Source organism: Vulpes vulpes, chromosome 11, assembly GCF_048418805.1.
Source record: "Vulpes vulpes isolate BD-2025 chromosome 11, VulVul3, whole genome shotgun sequence".
Taxonomy (NCBI): domain Eukaryota; kingdom Metazoa; phylum Chordata; class Mammalia; order Carnivora; family Canidae; genus Vulpes; species Vulpes vulpes.
Window position 1 is genome coordinate 88,176,849 of NC_132790.1, and position 19,203 is coordinate 88,196,051.

The 19,203-nt window shown below is 41.8% G+C and overlaps 2 protein-coding genes across 3 annotated transcripts in view; both read left to right on the forward strand.

The window, feature by feature from the left end:
- The window catches only part of LOC112934981 (uncharacterized), a 45,827-nt gene extending 40,452 nt beyond the window's left edge, over positions 1-5,375 (forward strand). The window contains exons 10-11 of the mRNA XM_072727024.1: positions 4,697-4,809; positions 5,235-5,375. Of these exons, the coding sequence (XP_072583125.1) occupies positions 4,697-4,809; positions 5,235-5,246 (125 nt within the window). The 3' untranslated portion in view covers positions 5,247-5,375. The remainder of the gene's footprint in view (positions 1-4,696; positions 4,810-5,234) is intronic.
- A 6,346-nt stretch (positions 5,376-11,721) lies between these two features.
- RNF7 (ring finger protein 7) lies at positions 11,722-18,108 on the forward strand. Of its 2 annotated transcripts, none has more exons than XM_026018527.2 (3): positions 11,722-11,896; positions 15,548-15,595; positions 17,158-18,108. In XM_026018527.2, the coding sequence occupies exons 1-3, from the start codon at positions 11,722-11,724 to the stop codon at positions 17,274-17,276; spliced, it is 342 nt and encodes a 113-aa protein (XP_025874312.1). In that variant the 3' UTR covers positions 17,277-18,108. The 2 variants fall into 2 exon arrangements, with proteins under 2 accessions (XP_025874312.1, XP_025874314.2); XM_026018529.2 differs by having other exon boundaries at positions 11,722-11,889.
- The last annotated feature ends 1,095 nt before the right edge of the window (positions 18,109-19,203 follow it).

Sequence of the window (19,203 nt, forward strand, 5' to 3'; positions counted from 1 at the left end):
AAACACTGTGTACAAAAAATATATGACCGTACCAGTCAATACACCAAGTGCTGATTTTAACTAAAAATTGTGAAATATCATCTTGAGAGGTTTGGTGAGAGGAAGGGTAACAGTCAATAAGTAAAATTTTTACTGGAAATAGCAAATAATATAAAAAGAACTTTGGGGCACCTGGGTGGCTCAGTTGGTTAAGCGTCTGACTTCAGCTCAGGTGATCATGATCTGAGCTGAGGTTAGACACTTAACCAACTGAGCCACCAAGGCACAGCCCAATATCTCCTGCTATCTTAAATCACCTCAGCTTCCACTAAGGAGTTAGAGGCCTCACACATGAATGTGAAGGGCTAGAGTTTTATAAAGAAGTGAAAAGGATGATAAAAAATGTGGTGTGCAGGGAATAAGACCGTGTTTTTTGTGGGTGTGGTTGTAGCATCAATCCTCTGAGGCTTCAAGCTGGCCCCCATACCACATTACTGGCCCCATTTCACATGGTTTCCAGCCCCGAACATTCCTCACAGCCTGAGCCATATAGCCTACACTCCCTCCTGACCTTCACAGTGGTCAAGACTTTAGACCTTGTTTTCTGATTGACCTTGTTTTCTGCCTCCTGTCCTCCTCTATAGGTGGGCCTTCTCCCTGACAATGATTTCTTCCTATTTGCTATTAACTTCTTCATCAGTTAAAGATGATATTTGACTACATGAACTAGAGAACCAGCTAGTGTGGTTTAATCAGGTAGAGGAAGACTGAGCAGGTATAGATACGCCTCAATATCATTCATTTCTCTTTCTCCACCATCAGCCTTAGCAGGTAGCTTTTATCCTCATAGCTGTAAGGTAGCTACTTCACTGAGAGCCTCCCATTTCCATTCCAGACCAGAAGGAAGGGACAAGGAGAAAGTGCCGGTACTTGTACGAGGAAATTTCAGAAATACCCAGCATACTTATGCTTTCCAGTTGGTCAGAAACCTGTCACATGCCCATCCTTCATTTTTAGCTGGGCACATTGCTGCCATATGAAAAATCTGAGCTCTGTTAGAAAATAAGGTCAGAGGGTGCCTGGGTGGCTCAATTGGTTAAGCGTCTGCTTTCAGCTCAGGTCATGATCCGGGGGTATAGGGGTGGAGCCCCATGTTGGGCTCCCTGCTTAGTGTGAGCCTGCTTCTCTCTCTCCATCTGCAACTCCCCCCTACTTGCTCTCTCTCTCTCTCAAATAAATTTTTAAAATCTTAAGAAAGAAAGAAAAGAAGATCAGATAAGATATTAGAGAACTAGAAGTATTTGCCTCAAGCTCCTTTAGATTATGATAGATAGGTCAGCTGGTCTACACTAGACCTAATCAAAGGCCTTTGAAGCCAGGGACCCCATTAGAGTGGCCTAAGTGAGACACCAGGTTCTTTTCTAGGCATTCCACATGGTCCCTCAAGTCACCTAGCAGACTGTATAGGTGTATAACTTTCTGCTCTATAAGGAAACGTGGAAGATACTGGGCCAAAATTAGACCCAGGAAACATGAAGGGCTACTGCACAACCCCTCAATCCAGGCACACCCCTGGGAAATTATTGTCTTAGATTTTGTTATGGCCCAACCCCACCCTGAAGTATCAGAGCAACATCCCACCCCCCCACAACCACACCTTTTTTTGTGATGACCCATAGGATGGATGACCACACCAAGTACCAATAAGCGCTGCTCACCAGAGGAAAACATCTAAATAGGATACTGACTTTGCTTATCTTCCAGGCACGTATGTGCCACCGAAGCTCTCAGTGACATGGTTTCTAGCCCTTTCTAAGTCCTGAAATTATAAACTGTATTGTCTTCTACCTCCAGGTCCCTTATCCATATTCATCCACCTTAACCTCTATGACCCTTTTACTGTGCCCAGCATGATTTGTTCCCATGCCCTTACAACCATTTTCATGTTTCAATCTCAATTGATCTTCTGGAGGGTTATGCAGCACTATTTTTAAGTACTTATTTATAGTACATGAAGTACTATTTTTAAGGTTCTTATTTTTTTCCTCTCAACCATATTTCTTACTTACCTTTCTGCTTCTGGCCTCTTCCTGGTGGATCCTAACCTCCAGAAACTACAGCTTGAAGCACCTGTGGTCCTGCAAGCACTGCCCAGACATTTGGCTAGATGAGAAACAGGAAGGGGGAGAAGGGCAAACACCATGAGAAATAACAGAAGGATGGGTTGACACAGGCTTTCAGAATGGCATGCTAGGTATTTGAGTCTTATTATTCTGACCCCAATTTTGATGTATGGGAGTAGGCCTTTTTTTTTTTTAAGATTTTGTTTATTTATTCGAGAGACACACACACACAGAGAGAGAGAGAGAGAGAGAGAGGCAGAGATACAGGCAGAGGGAGAAGCAGACTCCATGCAGGGAGCCCAATGGACTCAATCCCAGGACCCCAGGATCACGCCCTGGGCCAAAGGCAGGTGCCAAACCACTAAGCCACCCAGGGATCCTCGGGAGTAGGCTTTTCCATACACCACCAAGCCATTCCCAAATACTAGCTGGGTGTCCTACCATTCAACTCAATTCTGACCCTACCTACCTGGGGATAGCATCAAATTCCACAAGTTAAGGCCTCAGTCCCACAAGACTATCCCCCTCCACCACCACCACCACTTCAGACATCGATGGCAAGTCCAGATTGTTACCTGTGCTTCTGACTGGCTGGCTCAATCTGAGGTTTTCATGACCCCATCCTTAGGTTTGATTAATTGGCTAGAACAGCTATTATGACTCAGGAAACCAATTTATTCACTAAATTGCTGATTTATTACAAAGGATATTAAGGGATACAAATCAATAGCCAGATGAAGAAATACAGAGGGCGAGGTTTTGAACAAAGAAGCTCTGTCCTCATGGAGTTTGGAGCCCAGCATGGTGGCACGTGGAAGCATTCTGGTTTCCCAACCTGGAAGCTGTTTGAATCCTGTCCTTTGGATTTTTTTTTCCTTTGGATTTTTATGGAGGCTTTTTTACATAGGCATAATTGATTAAATCACTGACCATTGGTGAATTTTTTAAAAAGATTTTATTTATTCATGAGAGTCACGCAGAGAGAGGCAGAGACACAGGCAGAGGGAGAAGCAGGCTCCCTGTGGGGGAGCCTGATGCAGGACTCCATCCTAGGTCTCTAGGACCATGACCTGAGCCAAAGGCCAGATGCTCAACCGCTCAACCACTGAGCCACCCAGGTGCCCCTGGCCATTGGTGATTGATTCAATCTCCAGCTCCTTTCCCCTCCCTGGAGAATCAGGGGATAGGACTGAATGTTCTAAGCCTCTATTTATGGTTAGTTCCCCTGGCCACCAGCCCTGTCCTTAGGTGCTGTCCCAAAGTCTCCTCATTTACATAAACTCAGGTGTGGTGGGAAGGGGTTTGTTATGAATTGCAAGGTACCCATTTCACCTTTACAGCTCTAAGGCGTTTTCAGGAACTGAGAACAAGGAACCAAATATATTTTTCAAGTTTTCCTTTTTAAAAAAATTCCAGTGTAGTTAACATAGAGTGTTATATTAGCTTCAAGTATGCAATATAGTGATTCAACACTTCTATACGCGACCCAGTGCTCATCATGATAGGTGTACGCTTTAATCCCCATCACCTATTTCATCCATGCCCTCCCACACACCTAAGAGATCAAAAAATACTCACATTTCTCTTACTGCTCAGGAAACTCCAAAGGTTTTAGAGCCAGGAACCATGGACAAAGGCCAAATATATGTGAGAGATCTGAATAATCTAAATATATATTTCTTATAAATCACAAATCTTGCTTTATAGGAAAATCAGTGAGAAATCTTGGTTTCAAGGCATACAAGACCAACTCAAACTGATCTAAGTACACACACACAAAATTGTTGACCCGTATAACTAAAAGTCCAGGGTGACTCCAGCTACAGGTCCAGCTGGATTTAGGGATTCAGTAACACTACCTACCTTTATCTCCTGGAAGTTCTGCTTGTGTTGACTTGATTCTCAGGCAGGTTCTTCCCACACAGTAGCAAGTTGGGCAGCATTGGCCATAAGTTTCCATTGTGCCAGTTTAAACTCAAGAAAGAACTTTTTTCCTGATTTCAGTGGACCATCATGAGTCACATACATACCTGTTAACCAACCACTCTGACAGGGAGAATTAATCCACTAATTGGCCAGATCTGGGTTATGTGTCTATCCACCCCTGGAGGACAGGGGAGTGGAACCCCAAAGTAAATTCAAGATTCTGTTCCAGAAAGAAGCTAATATGCAAGCTGGACAAGCAAAACCAAGAGAGGTCCACTAAAGATGAAGAGTCAATAAAGTATTAGAGGTGATGAATGACAAAAGCAGAATTTCACTTTCAGATGATTAATCTGGGAGTAGATTCTAGGATGGATTTGGGGTTGGGGAAGTCTGAGCTAGGAAGACAAGTTGGAAGTCTCCTGCAATTATTCAAGTAAACATATGACAGTAGGAATGGAAAAGAAAGAACTAGAGTGATGAGTTATTACAGAAATAAATTGTTATGGATCACTCACATCAAGAAGATATAGGGAAAAGGTATTCAGTGAGAGGGAAGATGCCCAGTTAATAAGAATGTATGAGAATGCCCTTCTCAGAAGCTAAGACCAGTCCATCAAATGGAGTTATGAGATATCCTACCCATTTACTGTTATGTTCACCCCCCTCAGGTAAACTCCCAATCTTAAAAATTATAATCACTCCTCAAGTCTCTTCGGACACCTTCAAATCTATTTGGAAAAATACCAAGAAATCGAGTATTACCCGTAAAAAGAAGAAAAAGGTATGCTCTTCGATATCTATGTCTGTGAGTTGCAGCCACCAGGGGAGTTGTGTATATGGAGCCTGGGCACTAAACTAGGGTAGATGCCACCCTCAGCAGATTTTGCACTTGATAAAATCATAAGAATTTTGGTCCTAGGTAACGGTATTCTAAACCATCAGCCCATTCTGGTGGATGATGATCATTCCCTCAAATGTTAGTGCAAACCTTGCCTCCTGTCTTCATCTCCCCCACCCCAGTGCCCCCAGATCCTGGTTCCTGTTAGCTTATTGTGGATTTGAAATGGTGAATTTACCTAAACTATTTATGAAACATGTGGGATCTATTAGGTGGTGATGCTTTACATATGTTTACTGTCTATTGTATGAAGTTGAACTTCCTTGTTTCTTTTTTTAATTTATGATTTTTTGTTCATTATTTCACAGACTAAATACTGAATATGGATGCTATATATCTTTATGGAAGTTATCTATTTCCATGGCCAACCGGACATGCCTAGGAAGATATTGCTTGTTCTATAATAGTAATTTTCACTGGAACCAAGCCACTTTCAAATTCTAAAATTTGATGACTATTTAATGAAAGTTCAAAATAGTGTGAATCCTACTAAGCTTGTCATTTTATATAATGTGAGTTTCACAAGTTGGCCTTAGTTAAAAATAGATAGGATTCCTCTCTGGGGCTTCTCATATGCATGTGAAATTTATGATTTGAAGGAAGTCATGATCTTTATCTAAGAAAGAAAGAATCTTCTTTCATAAGTATATATACAGTTGAACAGTAGGAATATTTGGAAATAACCACTTTCTGAAAGATGATCCCCAAAATGGCAATCTTCCCCAAATGAGGAAACTTCTAATCACTTTGCCCTCTCTTCCCCTAATGAAGATGTCTGCTCCATGAGGAAGGGAAGAGGTGTGGTTGACCAATGGATGGATGATAAGTTGGATTAACTGGAAGTTATATGCCATGATGATATGGTGTGAATGAAAAGCCTGGGCTGGGGAATGAAATAGACTGGAATCCTCTGTAGAAAACTGCTGATTTCCAGGTGTGTAACATTGGCCAAGTCAGCCTCACTTAGCCTCAGTTTTCCCTGATACAGGTAAAACTAGCACCTGTCTAATTTGATGAGCACTGAATGAGATGACACCTGTCAAGCATTTTTGGGCAATACTTGTTTCAAAGTGCATGCCCAAATATAAATATTAGTGGCAGTTATTATTGTTGATGTTAGAATTGAATGATTCTGGTTATTTCACTTGGAGTAGCTACACAAGAAAAATTAAAAAGAAGAATAAAAAAGACTGAAGACCTCTCCATTTTGAAGTTTAAACACACACACACACACACACACACACACACACACACACACACACACATACACGAAAAGCAAGACCATAGGGGCACCTGGCTGGCTCAGTTGGTAGAGCATATGATCTCAGGGTTGTGAGTTCAAGCCCCACGTTGGATGTGGAGCCTACTCAAAATAAAAAACAAACAAATAAAGGAACAAATGTATTAAAAAAAAAAAAAGAAAAAAAAAGGCAAGACTGTCATTCATACCATGTACAAATCAAGTTCTGGCAAGTCTGTAGAACCAAACTATCTGTGAAGGTAAGAATGGTTACAGTAAATTATGTTCACCCTTAAATATTTTGGCATCTAGCTAGGAAAAAAGATCCTCATATGTTAAAAGTAAACAATAATAGAGTGTAAGAATTGAAATAATATAATAGATCTTCAGAACTTATATATCCAATGTGTGAGGCCTCCTGAGAAATTGTACCTGCTTTAAAAAAAAAAAAAGGAAAAAAAGACCTTTTTGAAATTTGCGACTGACATTTTAAGAGTGTAAAATCTGGCAATGTAATCAAAATGAAAAATACATAACTTCTGACCTAGGTATTCTTGTAGAAACTTACTTTACAAATATACTGTGACACATTTGTAAGGAAATGTTTGTAATGATGTTTAATGCAACACTTTATTATACATTGGAAACAGCTTAATGTCTTGAAAGATTCTCAGGGAAATAAAATACAGAAAACGTACTTAGTAGGAATACTCTGCAGCCATTGAGAATAATGTGGATAAGGAAGTGCTTATGTGGAAAGCTTTCCTACTGTTACTATTAAACAAAAAAGAGCAGGCTAGAGGGATTCCTGCCTGGCTCAGTCTATGGAGCATCCAACTCTTGATCTCAGGGTAGTAAGTTTGAGCCTCATGTTGAGGTAGAGATTACTTTTTAAAAATATATTTTTATATAATTTTATATATTAATATATATTATATTTATATATATATATATTTTAAAAGCAGGTGAGTTAATAATATGTGTAAAAACTCATATGAAAAATGAATTGAGGGATCCCTGGGTGGCGCAGTGGTTTGGCGCTTGCCTTTGGCCCAGGGCGCGATCCTGGAGACCCGGGATCGAATCCCACATCAGGCTCCCGGTGCATGGAGCCTGCTTCTCCCTCTGCCTATGTCTCTGCCTCTCTCTCTCTCTCTCTCTCTGTGACTATCATAAATAAATAAAAAAAAATTAAAATAAAAAAAAAAAAGAGGGGATCCCTGGGTGGCGCAGCGGTTTGGCGCCTGCCTTTGGCCCAGGGCGCGATCCTGGAGACCCGGGATCGAGTCCCACGTCGGGCTCCCGGTGCATGGAGCCTGCTTCTCCCTCTGCCTGTGTCTCTGCCCCCCTCTCTCTCTTTCTGTGTGACTATCATAAATGGATAAAAATTAGGAAAAAAAAAAACTTAAGAGCGGGAATTTAGTGCACAGGAGGAGAAATGACAAGTGCCCAAAATAGTCAGTTATTGAAATCAACCAAGATCTCTAAAACAAAGGAGACTCGATGGAGACAGGTGGCCTGGCTCTTTATCTAGTGGAGTGTTTATTAAAAAAAAAAAAGAAAGAAAGAAAGAAAGAAAAATGAATTGAGAGGCGCTTGGGTGGCTCCGTGGTTGAGTGTCTGCCTTCAGCTCAGCTCAAGATCCCAGGGTCCTGAGATTGAGTCCCACATGGGGCTCCCCATGGGAAGCCTGCTTCTCCCTCTGCCTGTGTCTCTGCCCCTCTCTCTCTCTATCTCTGTATCATGAATAAATAAATAAAATCTTAAAAAAAAAGAAAAATGAATTGATGTAATATGAGCCAGTAATCTCACTTCTGGGTATATACTCAAAAGAAATAAAAGCAGGATTTTGAAGAGATCTTTGCATACTCATGTTCCTAGTGGCATTATTCACAATAGTCAACAGGTGCAAGCAACTCAAATGTCCATTGACAGAGGAATGGATAAGCAAAATGTGATCTATCCATATAGTGGAATATTATTTGGCCTTAAAAAGGAAGGAAGTTCTATCACATGCTGTAACAAGGATGAACCTTCAAGGCATTGTGCTACCAGTCTCCAAAAGACAAATACTGTATGATTCTACTTCAGTGAGGCACCTAGGGTAATCAAACTCAGAAACAAAGAATGCTGGTTGCCAGGGGAAGAAGGAGAGCTAGAAAGTTATTTAATGAATATAGTTTTAGTTTTAGAAGATGAAAAAGTTCTGGAAAGTGCTTGCATAACAATGTAAATGTCCTGAGATGCCTAGTTGGCTCAGTTGGTTAAGCATCTGCCTTTGGCTCAGGTCATGATCCCAGAGTCCTGAAATCAACTCCCACATTGGACTCCTTGCTCAGTGGGGAGCCTCCTTCTCTCTCTGCCTGCCACTCCCCCTGCTTGGGTGTGCACACGCACACTCTCTCTCTGACAAATAAATAAAACTTATTTTATTTTATTTTTTTTTTAATTTTATTTATTTATGATAGGCACACAGAGAGAGAACGAGAGAGAGGCAGAGACACAGGTGGAGGGAGAAGCAGGCTCCATGCACCGGGAGCCTGATGTGGGATTCGATCCCGGGTCTCCAGGATCGCGCCCCGGGCCAAAGGCAGGCGCCAAACCGCTGCGCCACCCAGGGATCCCATAAAACTTATTTTAAAAAAAAGAATCATAATTTTAAAAAATAAGCATCTGACCCTTGATCTCAGCTCAGGTCTTGATCTCAGGGCCATGAGTTCAGGCCCTGCATTGGGTTCCACCTTGGACATGGAGCCTCGTTAAAAACAAAATGAAACAAAAACAACGTAAATGTACTTAATACTGCTGAACTCTACACTTAAAATGGTGGTAAACTGCGTTATGTGTGTTATATAACAATTAAAAAAAATTAGGGGCACTTGACTGCCTTAATCAGTAGAGTGTGTGACTCTTGATCTCAAGATTGTAAGTTCTAGCCCCATGTTGGGTGTAGAGATTACTTAAAATCCTTTTTTTTTAAAGATTTTATTTATTTATTCACGAGAGACACAGAGAGAGAGAGATTGGCAGAGGCAGAGGCAGAGGGAGAAGCAGGTTCCACGCAGGGAGCCCGACGTGGGACTCCATCCCGGGTCTCCAGGATCACGCCCTGGGCTGAAGGCAGTGCCAAACTGCTGAGCCAGCAGGGCTGCCCCAAAATACAATCTTTTTAAAAAAATGTTTAAGGAGTTGTATTATGTGTTTGTACATACTCAGGAATTTCTGGAGAGTCTATTAACAGTACTTGCTTTTTTTTCATTGTATACTTATTTTACTATTTTAACATTTTTATCATTTATGAGCTATCAATTTAAAAAAACTTGAAATTGTTCAATAAACATCAGTAACAGCACTTTTTACTTGCTATGTGACCCAGTGCCAAAAGAGTGGAAGAAACACAGAAAGTGCCGTGATTTCCTGGGCAGTGCATGAATATACGTTGGCAAGGAGTGAAGATGAGTAAGTTTTTTCTAAGTGCAGAGAGCAATCCAGCTGGAGCAGGTAGGGGAAGTTCTGTCCAATTTCAGAGATGTTAAAGTGTGAAAATAAAAAGGCATTCTCTAGGCTTTCATCCTTTCATCTGAGTTTTTCTCCTTTTCCCTCTCAAACTGGCCAGCTCCCAACAACTTGAGTGCATTTTTATCCTCATCTTGCCTTCCTCCTTTGTTAGCTATCTCACATTTGGAACCATCTCTAGTCAGATGTATGGTCGTTTAATATGAACAAAACATGTGCATCTGGGTTTGTTTATAGGCATTTTTATCTGGCTCATAAAGTTAATGTGGTGAGATTAACATCTGCCACCACTACTGCTGCTCTGCTCCGGCTGACAGCTTGGAAAGGTGTGCTTTCTTCACTCATACCCTGCCCTCCAGGGCCTCCCAACTGCCCCCCCCCCCCCCCCCCCCCGTTCAAACTTGACCCCTTCCCTGAGGCTTTTCCCCAGGCATCAGTCCTCAGGGATGCCTCTGTCCCTCACACCACTTAACATTCCACTCGACAAGTAGCACACATAACATCTCGCCAAATGTGACCCTGTGTCCGTATCTCTATTTTTACATATTTATGGATCCTTGTGTCCTCAGCCTGGCTCCCGGAGTTTGGTTAGCCCCCATCCAGACACAAGGCCCGGCCTGAGGAGAGGCGGAGAGGCCCAGGAACCAGAGATGGGAGGCTTGGAATCCCAAGCCCGACACTACAGGCGTCCACCACTAGGTGGTGGTGGCAATGAGTCATCTCCTTAGGCATTTGGTACCTCAACTTTCTTATCTCTTAAAAAGGAAGATGTTGTCTCTTTGCTTGAGAAAACAGAAGAACATGACCCCGAGGCTAGCAATAGAAGCGCCCAGGCTTCATAACTGGCACCTTCACGTGATAATAGCGGTGTTACTCCTACACATTCAAAAGAGGAGGTTAAACAGCAGCAGAGGCTCTTGGAGCATGGACCCCTGCCTGCGTCCGTGGCGTCCTTGCAGGCGACCAGCGGGTCAAAACTATTTGCATGCCAGGATTCAGAGCTATTCTCTCTCTTTCCGCTCTTTATGAGAGAGTTTTCCAGAAGCTACATTATATGGGGCACCATCCTTCTAATAACTTGTAATGAGATTATTACTATTAGTTTTTTTTTTTTTTTTTAGATAGAGATTTTACTTATTTATTAGAGACAGAGAGAGGCAGAGACATAGAGGGAGAAGCAGGCTCCCTGCAAGGATGTGGGACTCGATCCCGGATCCGAGGATCACGACCTGAGCCAAAGGCAAACGCTCAACCACGGAGCCACCCAGGAGCCCCTGTTTCCGTTACTTTTAAATGAATGCATTTCAATCCTCCCCTCAATTTTTAAAAAAGATTTTATGTATTTATTCATGAGAGACGGGGGGGGGGGGGGCAGAGACACAGGCAGAGGGAGAAGCAGGCTCCACGCAGGGAGCCCGACGTGGGACTCGATCCCGGGTCTCCAAGGTCACGACCTGGGTCGAAGGCGGCGCCAAACCGCTGAGCCACCGGGGCTGCCCGTCGATTTAAGTTTCCTAAACAGCAGACAGACTATAACGGGGTGCTGAGCCCCAAAAGTGTGAGAACCGCTGAACCAGGTTTGTCAGAAGACCTCCTGGAGGCAAACGTCTCCCGCATCCGGAGGACGAGGCCCCGAGGGCGAAGACACGGTCCCCGCTCCGGCGGGGTCCACGCGGTGCCACGAACGAGGGGCCTGTGAGGGCGCTGGGCTCCCGGGAGGCACACGGCGGGTCCCCCGGGCCTGCGCAGGGCGCTCCGGGCCGCGGGGCATCCAGGCTTCGCGCGCAGTCGCCCTGCAGGCCTGGCCCTCCGGGAGGCCCCCGCGGGCCGGGGGCGGGGCGGGGCGACGAGCGGCCGGGCGCTGGCGTCAGTGACGTCACTGGGCCGCGCCGGCCAATCGAGGCGGCCCCGGTCGTAGGCGCCGCCGGGGTCCGCGGCCTGCAGGCGGCGCTCTGGCCCGCCGGGCGGCCCCGCGGAGCCGCCATAGCCGCCCGCCTCCCCCGATTTAACGTCTCGGCTGCCGGCTCCGCGCCGCCGCCATGGCCGACGTGGAAGACGGCGACGAGCCCTGCGCCGTGTCCTCTCACTCCGGGAGCGCAGGCTCCAAGTCCGGGGGCGACAAAATGTTCTCTCTCAAGAAGTGGAATGCGGTGGCCATGTGGAGCTGGGACGTGGAGTGCGATACGTGCGCCATCTGCAGGGTCCAGGTGATGGGTAAGCGCTGCACGCGAGGCCCGGGCCGCGCCACGGCCTCCGCGGGGCCGACTCGGCGGGGGCAGCCGGGGGAAGCAGGCTCGGCGACACCCGGGGCGGGGCGGGGGGGCCGCCGCTGGGGCTCGGGGGCGCCCGGCGCCGGGAGCGGGGCTGCCCCGGAGGGACGCGGGCAGCGGGCGGAGGAATTGATGTAATTCCAGGTAGGGAATGGGTGTGGCCGAAGAACTAAAACTGGGTCATTTGATGGCAGCGAAGAGAAGCCACTTAGGGTTGTGCGGCGAGCTCCAGCTCTGGAAAGCCAAGCGCGGAGGGGTCGGGGTGAAAGGCCCCGGGCGAGTAAGGGCACCTTAATGGCTGTGATGACCCGCCGGGGTGATGCTCCGGAGGCCGCTTCCTCCGGCGCGACCCCTCAGTCCGCCCCGCAGCGGCGGGAGGCGCGGCAGCCGTCGCGTGTCTGGGTTGGCGAACTGCTGTGGCGCAGGCCTGTGGACCTGCCCGCGTCGCGATGGGCCTCGGAGAGACAGGGTGGTTCAAGGACAGGGGGCAGCCCGGGGCGTGACCCCGGAGGCCAGGGCGTGACCCCGGAGACCCGGGATCCAGTCCCGCGTCGGGCTCCCCGCAGGGAGCTGCTTCTCCCTCTGCCTGTGCCTCTGCCTCTCTCTCTGTGTCTCTCATGAATAAATAAATAACATTTAAATAAAATAAAAAGAATATTGAAGGTTCTCAGGAATGGAAGAGTGGATGCCCTCTTATTCAGAAACATAAAGCTTCCATCTCCTTCTGGCCCCTCCCTATCATAGGATGCCATTTCCTGAAGAAAAAACAAAAACAAAAAAAAACAACGATCCTGCCCTGCTCCGAGTCAGACCTTTATGGAGAGCCCTCTTGCACAAATCAAGTCTCGACTTCTTTTCTGTGGTACTTCCAAATGAAAACACTGGGCCACACGAGACCTTTCAGAGCAGCTTCATCCTGTTACGTTTCATATGCTCTCTGTTTTGTTGGGTTTTTTTTTAAGATCTCAAACCACCTTGCAAAAGACAATGCTACCTAAATCCAAGTTATTTTTTTTATTTTTGTTTTTTAAATAGAACAATCAAAACACGGAGAGAGGATCTTCGTGTTTCTTAGGGGTAGGTGGGAAAAACTGAGGTTCTGTAGTTTGAAAACTTCGTGTCCTGCTCTGAAAAATGAGAGAATTGGAGAAAAATAAACAATTGCTCTCTCAAGGGATGACATTAAAACCTGCTAGAATGGAGAGAATCTCAGATTCCACTCTCTTTAAGCATACTTGTTTTTTATTCATAAAATCTTGTTTCAGAGAGTATTTATGACAATGGGATTCAAATATTGTTTGTTTTTTACTTTGGAGTGCCCGCTTCGGCAGTACCTATGCTAAAATTGGAACAATATTTTTTACTTTTGAAAGAACTTGATTTCAGACACGATCCACTTATTTTGCATATTAGGTCTTAAAAGCACCCAGTTTATTGGTCTGCATTACCACTCCCTTACGCCTCGGTTACTTAAACTATCATAATTTCCAGTTTGAGTGGCATCATTAACTTATCCAGGCAACTTAATTTTTTTTCTTTTGCATAGCAAACTTTGCTTAATATTTTATCCTTTAAATTTCCTTTAGTTAAAAAAAAAAAAAAAGTGTTCCAGAAAGTGTTTTTTATATTTCTCCCCAAAGAAAGATTTTAGATTTGTAAGTAGGGAAATGCAGAATTCAAAGTAATGGTTGAAATACTGCAACAAATAAACTGTACTGGCATACTTAGAGTAAGTCAGAATATGGGCTATAAATGGTTGACATTCATAGTAACCTTCTAATTATAGCAAGTATTCTGTGACTGTGGATTAATTTTGCAGATTTACAACAGCTGTCTTTTGAGTTAAGGGAAGTATTCTGGACTAGACCTCTGTATTTTGTTTATGAGGTGTTAAAATCCATTTTAGTGGCCAGGTGACAACAGAAGGAAGTTTTTCAGACTTCCTAAGCCTTACCCTAGTAGCATCATTCTAAAAGGTATTGCTGTAATTGATTGTACTCCTTAAAAATGTTCTGTTTTAGATCTTAGGAATATCATTTTCTTTATCTAAAACTATGAATTTTTATAGATTTAGGTTGGGTTTTGTTTGTTGCTTTTCACTCTTAGGTTGGGTTTTGATAATGAGTCTAAATCAAAGCTCAATCAAAATCATAATCCAGAAATTTCTAGATTCTGCAAAAGAGCCCACTTAATTCCATTTCCTTAATATTTCAAATTCATAAATCACCTAAATGATTCATTATGACATCTTGATCCAAAATTTGCCTGTCAGCCTGTTCTGATGTGGTTAACACTCTCTTCTTTGATTTCCACTCTTCTCCCTTCATTCTGAAAGGAGCAGATGACACAGTGAGCATTTGTTGAAGAGGAAAATAGGTTTGCTAGTACTGTTGAATTATAAAGAGCCAGAGTAACCCTTCGTGGCTATTTATGTTAACTTGGACATTTGACATACCTTTTGGAGTCTTGTTTTCCTAATTTGTGAAAGAGGTAGTTGGGATCACAGACTATAATTCTGTGATTACACAGAACCAGAGCCATGTCTTCACCCTTATATCATGATCCTTATGATATTTAGTTGTTTGCCTGCCTACCTCCCCATTTCCTGGTGAGACCAGGGGCCCAGACTCCGTCATTTTGGTGTCCCCAGTGCATAACTCTTTATACAGAGTAGATACTCAGTAATTGTGGGATTGAAGAAAGCCTCAGGAGGCAGTGGTTGTTTTTAATCCACACCGAAGAGGCCAGGGCGGTGTGTTTTTTTAGGGTAAGAGCATGCAGAGAGGAGCAAACAAATGCCTGAGCATACATAATCCAGTGTAAGAAGAGGAGCAGGCTTCAACTCCACTGTGTATCTATTTTTACAGAATTCTTTTTCTCCAATTTATGTTAGGAACTTTTTTTTCCCCTATTGGTTTGAACTTCCTTTTGCCCATCTTGGACTTCTCTTTCCAGCTAGTGAATGAATCCATTTTATTGGTCCCTAAAATATTCTATATTACTTCTTTCATCAAGCAAATATAGCAGTACAGAATGAATTCTGAAAACTTCTAGTGTACCTTTTAGGTTCTCATTCCTAGAATTTACTGCCAAGTAAGTTATTAAAATACATTGTCATTGTTGGATAAATGCTTTGGATTCAGACATATTTGTAGAGAGAGCATTTTCTTAAAAAAAGGGAGAGAGAGAGAGAACTTAGTATTTAAGGGGTTCTTTAAAAATTATTTTTATTTTAAATTTTATATGGATCATACAGTCGTAGAAGTCACAGTTTTAAGAGAATACACAGTGAAAACTCTTTCCCATCCCATCCCCTCTGGTAAACTTTTTTATTAGTTACTTGGGGACATCTTTTCATCAGAGCTTGTGAAAATATAGGGTCAGGAACCCTTACGAAATTGCTCCTGGTCATAAGTAAATGAGTAGGGTGCCTTGTACTTTATTCATCTTTAAACAGTTATGTTCAGATGAGAAATTAATGAGTCTTTTATCTCCATCTCTAACCCTTTGGGCTTTTATTTGACTTTGAAGTGTCTGGGTTTTAAAAATTGCATTCTGAGTATCAGAATGAGAATTGCTATTTGTTTACTTTTAGATGCCTGTCTTAGATGTCAAGCTGAAAACAAACAAGAGGATTGTGTTGGTATGTTGTAATTTCATTCTCTTGCTTTTTCAACTGAAGGTTTTCTCTCAGTGGGGATGTTTGAATTTGCAATTAAGATTGACTTTATCAATACACAAAAATAAACTGTAAAGCAGTGATCCATTATTAATATAAAATGTGTTGGTTCTCAAAAGGGCTTAATGGAATTAATCTGCAAGTCCTTTTATTGCCTGTAATTAAGAAGAATTGATTCTATATTCTAGACACAAGCATAGTAAATATTTGATAATTTAAAAAGTAATCATTATTTTCTATTAAGAAAATTGTAAAATAAGGACTTTACCAAAACATCATTTAAATCTGTGTTAAGGTCACATTTAGTAAGGTTTTATTCTAATTAAGCACTTCAGTTTTCACTACTCTTATGATACAGTATTTAACTTTTCAACTAACAGAAAAAATTCTAAGTCTCAAGATTTTTTCCAATACAGCTTATATATGGAAATCTATTAAATTTTGCTAATAGTTTGGGACTACAAAAGTTGTCTTAGGCTAAATGTTTTAAGCACTTCAAAGGTTTTTATGTCCTGGTTCTTGAGGTCATCACTTCTAGATCGCTATATATAAAAGCTTTTCTGAAGATGAAAGGATAACGTTGTACTTTGTGTTTGCATGGTTTACATACAGCTTCTTAACAATGATTTATGCAGTATTTATCAAATCCTGTTTCTTCGTCCTGAAACACTTAGAATGATTTCCCCTTCCCACTTCCCAGTGCTTCCCACTGCCTATAGTTAATTTTCATAAAAAGACATGGTTTGTTTTTTTTTCATGTTTTTTTCCCTATTTTTTTCATTGTTCTGTTATCATATAGGTCAAGCAAGGGACGAATAAAGCCTGCATTTGAGATTGTATTTCAGATTATGGGTGACTTCCCTTGGTTTAAAAAAATATTAACAGGAATTGTAGGTTCAGAGCACCTTTCTTTGATCACAGAGAGACCTCTTTCCAGCCAGCCACTTTGAAAAGTTAATGTATTTGTCACTGAGAAATTGCACTGCTTATGGATGACTTAACACAATTCTTCACCACTTCTAGAAAATAACTTGGTAGATGTACAGCTGATAATGTTTAGAAACATGTCACCTATTTATAATAGACTACTATGAACTGAGAACATTTAAAACTCATTATCTTGGTAAATAAAAATCAGGAGGATATTTTTCAATGAAATAAAGCTCAAAAGGTCTCCAGGTCAGTGTATGACTGAGAAGGTCTGGGATCTAAGGAAAGCTCAAGTCCTTTAATCTCCTAACTTCAGGAAGACAGCATGTGGAGCTGTGTAGGGACTGGGGGTCACCCCACATCCTACATCACCCACAGATTCTAAACAATGATGAAAGTCCCCTAATCACAGCGCTTCATCTCACTTCTTAAGTATAATTTACACAGGTAAGTTTTATTTCTTTATAGATAGAAAAATTTTGACCAATTAGCCATCTTGATTCAAGATTATGAAACATGATTATTCTTCATAATATAATCTATAATTTGAATTCAGTAATTTAAAATAAAATATGTATTTTTTCCCCCTTTTTCAGTGGTCTGGGGAGAATGTAATCATTCCTTTCACAACTGCTGCATGTCCCTGTGGGTGAAACAGAACAATCGCTGCCCTCTCTGCCAGCAAGATTGGGTGGTCCAAAGAATCGGCAAATGAGAGTGGTGGAAGGCTCTCTTAGTGCACTTGTTTGGAGCCCTGGTGGATCACATTACCTTGTGCCAGAACACTCCAGGGAACTAATTCTTCAAACAGGAGGAGATGGCTCTGTGGTCTTTTGGTACTCATCAGAGGCATGGTTTAGCATTTTGTTAGTTTTATTTTCAGAAATTCTCTACAATTAAGAAGATAATTTATTAAAGATGGTCTTTCCTACCTCTGTGGTATGTGTCACATACACTGCTTAGAAGTGCTTTAAAGGAGGAGAGAGCTACAAATTGAATGACTTTATAATTTACTTACTGATATCCAAGGGGCTGTGGAAGCAGTTCCATTTGGAAGAGAACTTGTTGCATGCTTATAGTTGATCAGTTGAAAAGAAAGAAGAAAAAAGACAATGTTATAATAACAAATAAAGTGCAGTTTAAAACCCAATTCTTATCCTTAATTTGTTCCTGATATTTATTTTTGACTGGGAGAGGGTGATTCATGAAATCTTTATTTGATATAAAGAAAAAAAATTTTAAGTTTGGACCAGTGAACAGGGTAAATAAAATTTAACCTTTGGGCATATGGAATTTTGATTGTCGTAGGCTATCATCCTCTGTCTTTGTCTTTGGTTCATCAAGAAAACCTAAATCTATACCCACTGTTCAATCATTGAGCGGTAAAGAACAGAAGTATTTTCAAGTTCTGGTCAGATTATGTTATAATTAAACTGTGTTTTAGGTGGAATGTTAATGAGGGAAAAATGTTTACCACTGTAACATTGGATCAAAAAGTTTATTTTATTACATGGTGTTTTAATAAATGGTTTATTCTGTTTACTTCATTTGAATTGTCATTATTACAATTTTATGCATGACCTTAAACTTCATGTTAATAAATTAACATGTCAAGTGAATTTTACTTAATTTGAAAAAAATATTCATACACTCTTAATTGGTAATAATAAAAATTTAAATGTATTACCTGGAAACATAAGTATGAGAAAATACTTAAATTTTATCAAACTCATTCACATTTAATGAAAGTAATTCTGTAACAGTTTATGTGCCACAAGTTTATTTTGAATTTTTCCATAATAAAGACGATAGCAAAAAAAAAAAATAGATGATAGCTATGAATTTTAAAAACCAAAATCTTAAAATCTTTATCATTCACTTTTGTAGTCTGTCAATCTGAATCTTATCTAAGGAATGCAGATACAGGGATCCCTGGGTGGTGCAGCGGTTTAGCGCCTGCCTTTGGCCCAGGGCGCAATCCTGGAGATCCGGGATCGAATCCCACATCAGGCTCCCGGTGCATGGAGCCTGCTTCTCCCTCTGCCTATGTCTCTGCCTCTCTCTCTCTCTCTCTCTCTCTCTCTCTCTGACTATCATAAATAAATAAAAATTAAAAAAAAAAGAATGCAGATACCTAAAAGAATGTTAAAAACTAGGATTCATAGGCTTTTGTATTGGCTACTGTTAATCTGATTTCTTTGGAAATTATTGCTTTATTATGTGTTTTTTTCACAATTTACTGAAAAAAATTACAATATGGGGGTAAAGCACCTTTTTATCATACAATATCAAGAGTAATACTGTTGACATGATTTTTTAAAGTTCATGTTGACCTAGATTACTTGGCTGGATTGTCAAGGTTTTTTTGTTTGTTTGCTTTAAGATTTTTCTTTGTTTTAGAGAGAGAGCACACAAGCAGGGGAGGAGCAGAGGGAGAGGGAGACAATCTCCAGCAGACTGTTTTGAGCACAGAGCACAAAGCTGGGCTCCATCCCAGGTCTCAGGGATCATAACCTGAGCTGAAACTGAGAGTCGGACGCTTATCTGAGCCACCCAGGCACCCCAGTCAGACTTCTTTCCTGTAAAGTTACTCTTTCCCTCTTTTCATACTGCATTCTTTGGGAGAAAGTCACTAAGTGCAG

Coding starts and splice junctions, on each gene's coding strand:
- RNF7 (XM_026018527.2), top strand. CDS start 11,722: ATGGCCGACGTGGAAGACGGCGACGAGCCCTGCGCCGTGTCCTCTCAC. Junction 11,897..15,547: donor CTGCAGGGTCCAGGTGATGG/GTAAGCGCTGCA, acceptor GTTTACTTTTAG/ATGCCTGTCTTAGATGTCAA. Junction 15,596..17,157: donor CAAACAAGAGGATTGTGTTG/GTATGTTGTAAT, acceptor CCCCTTTTTCAG/TGGTCTGGGGAGAATGTAAT.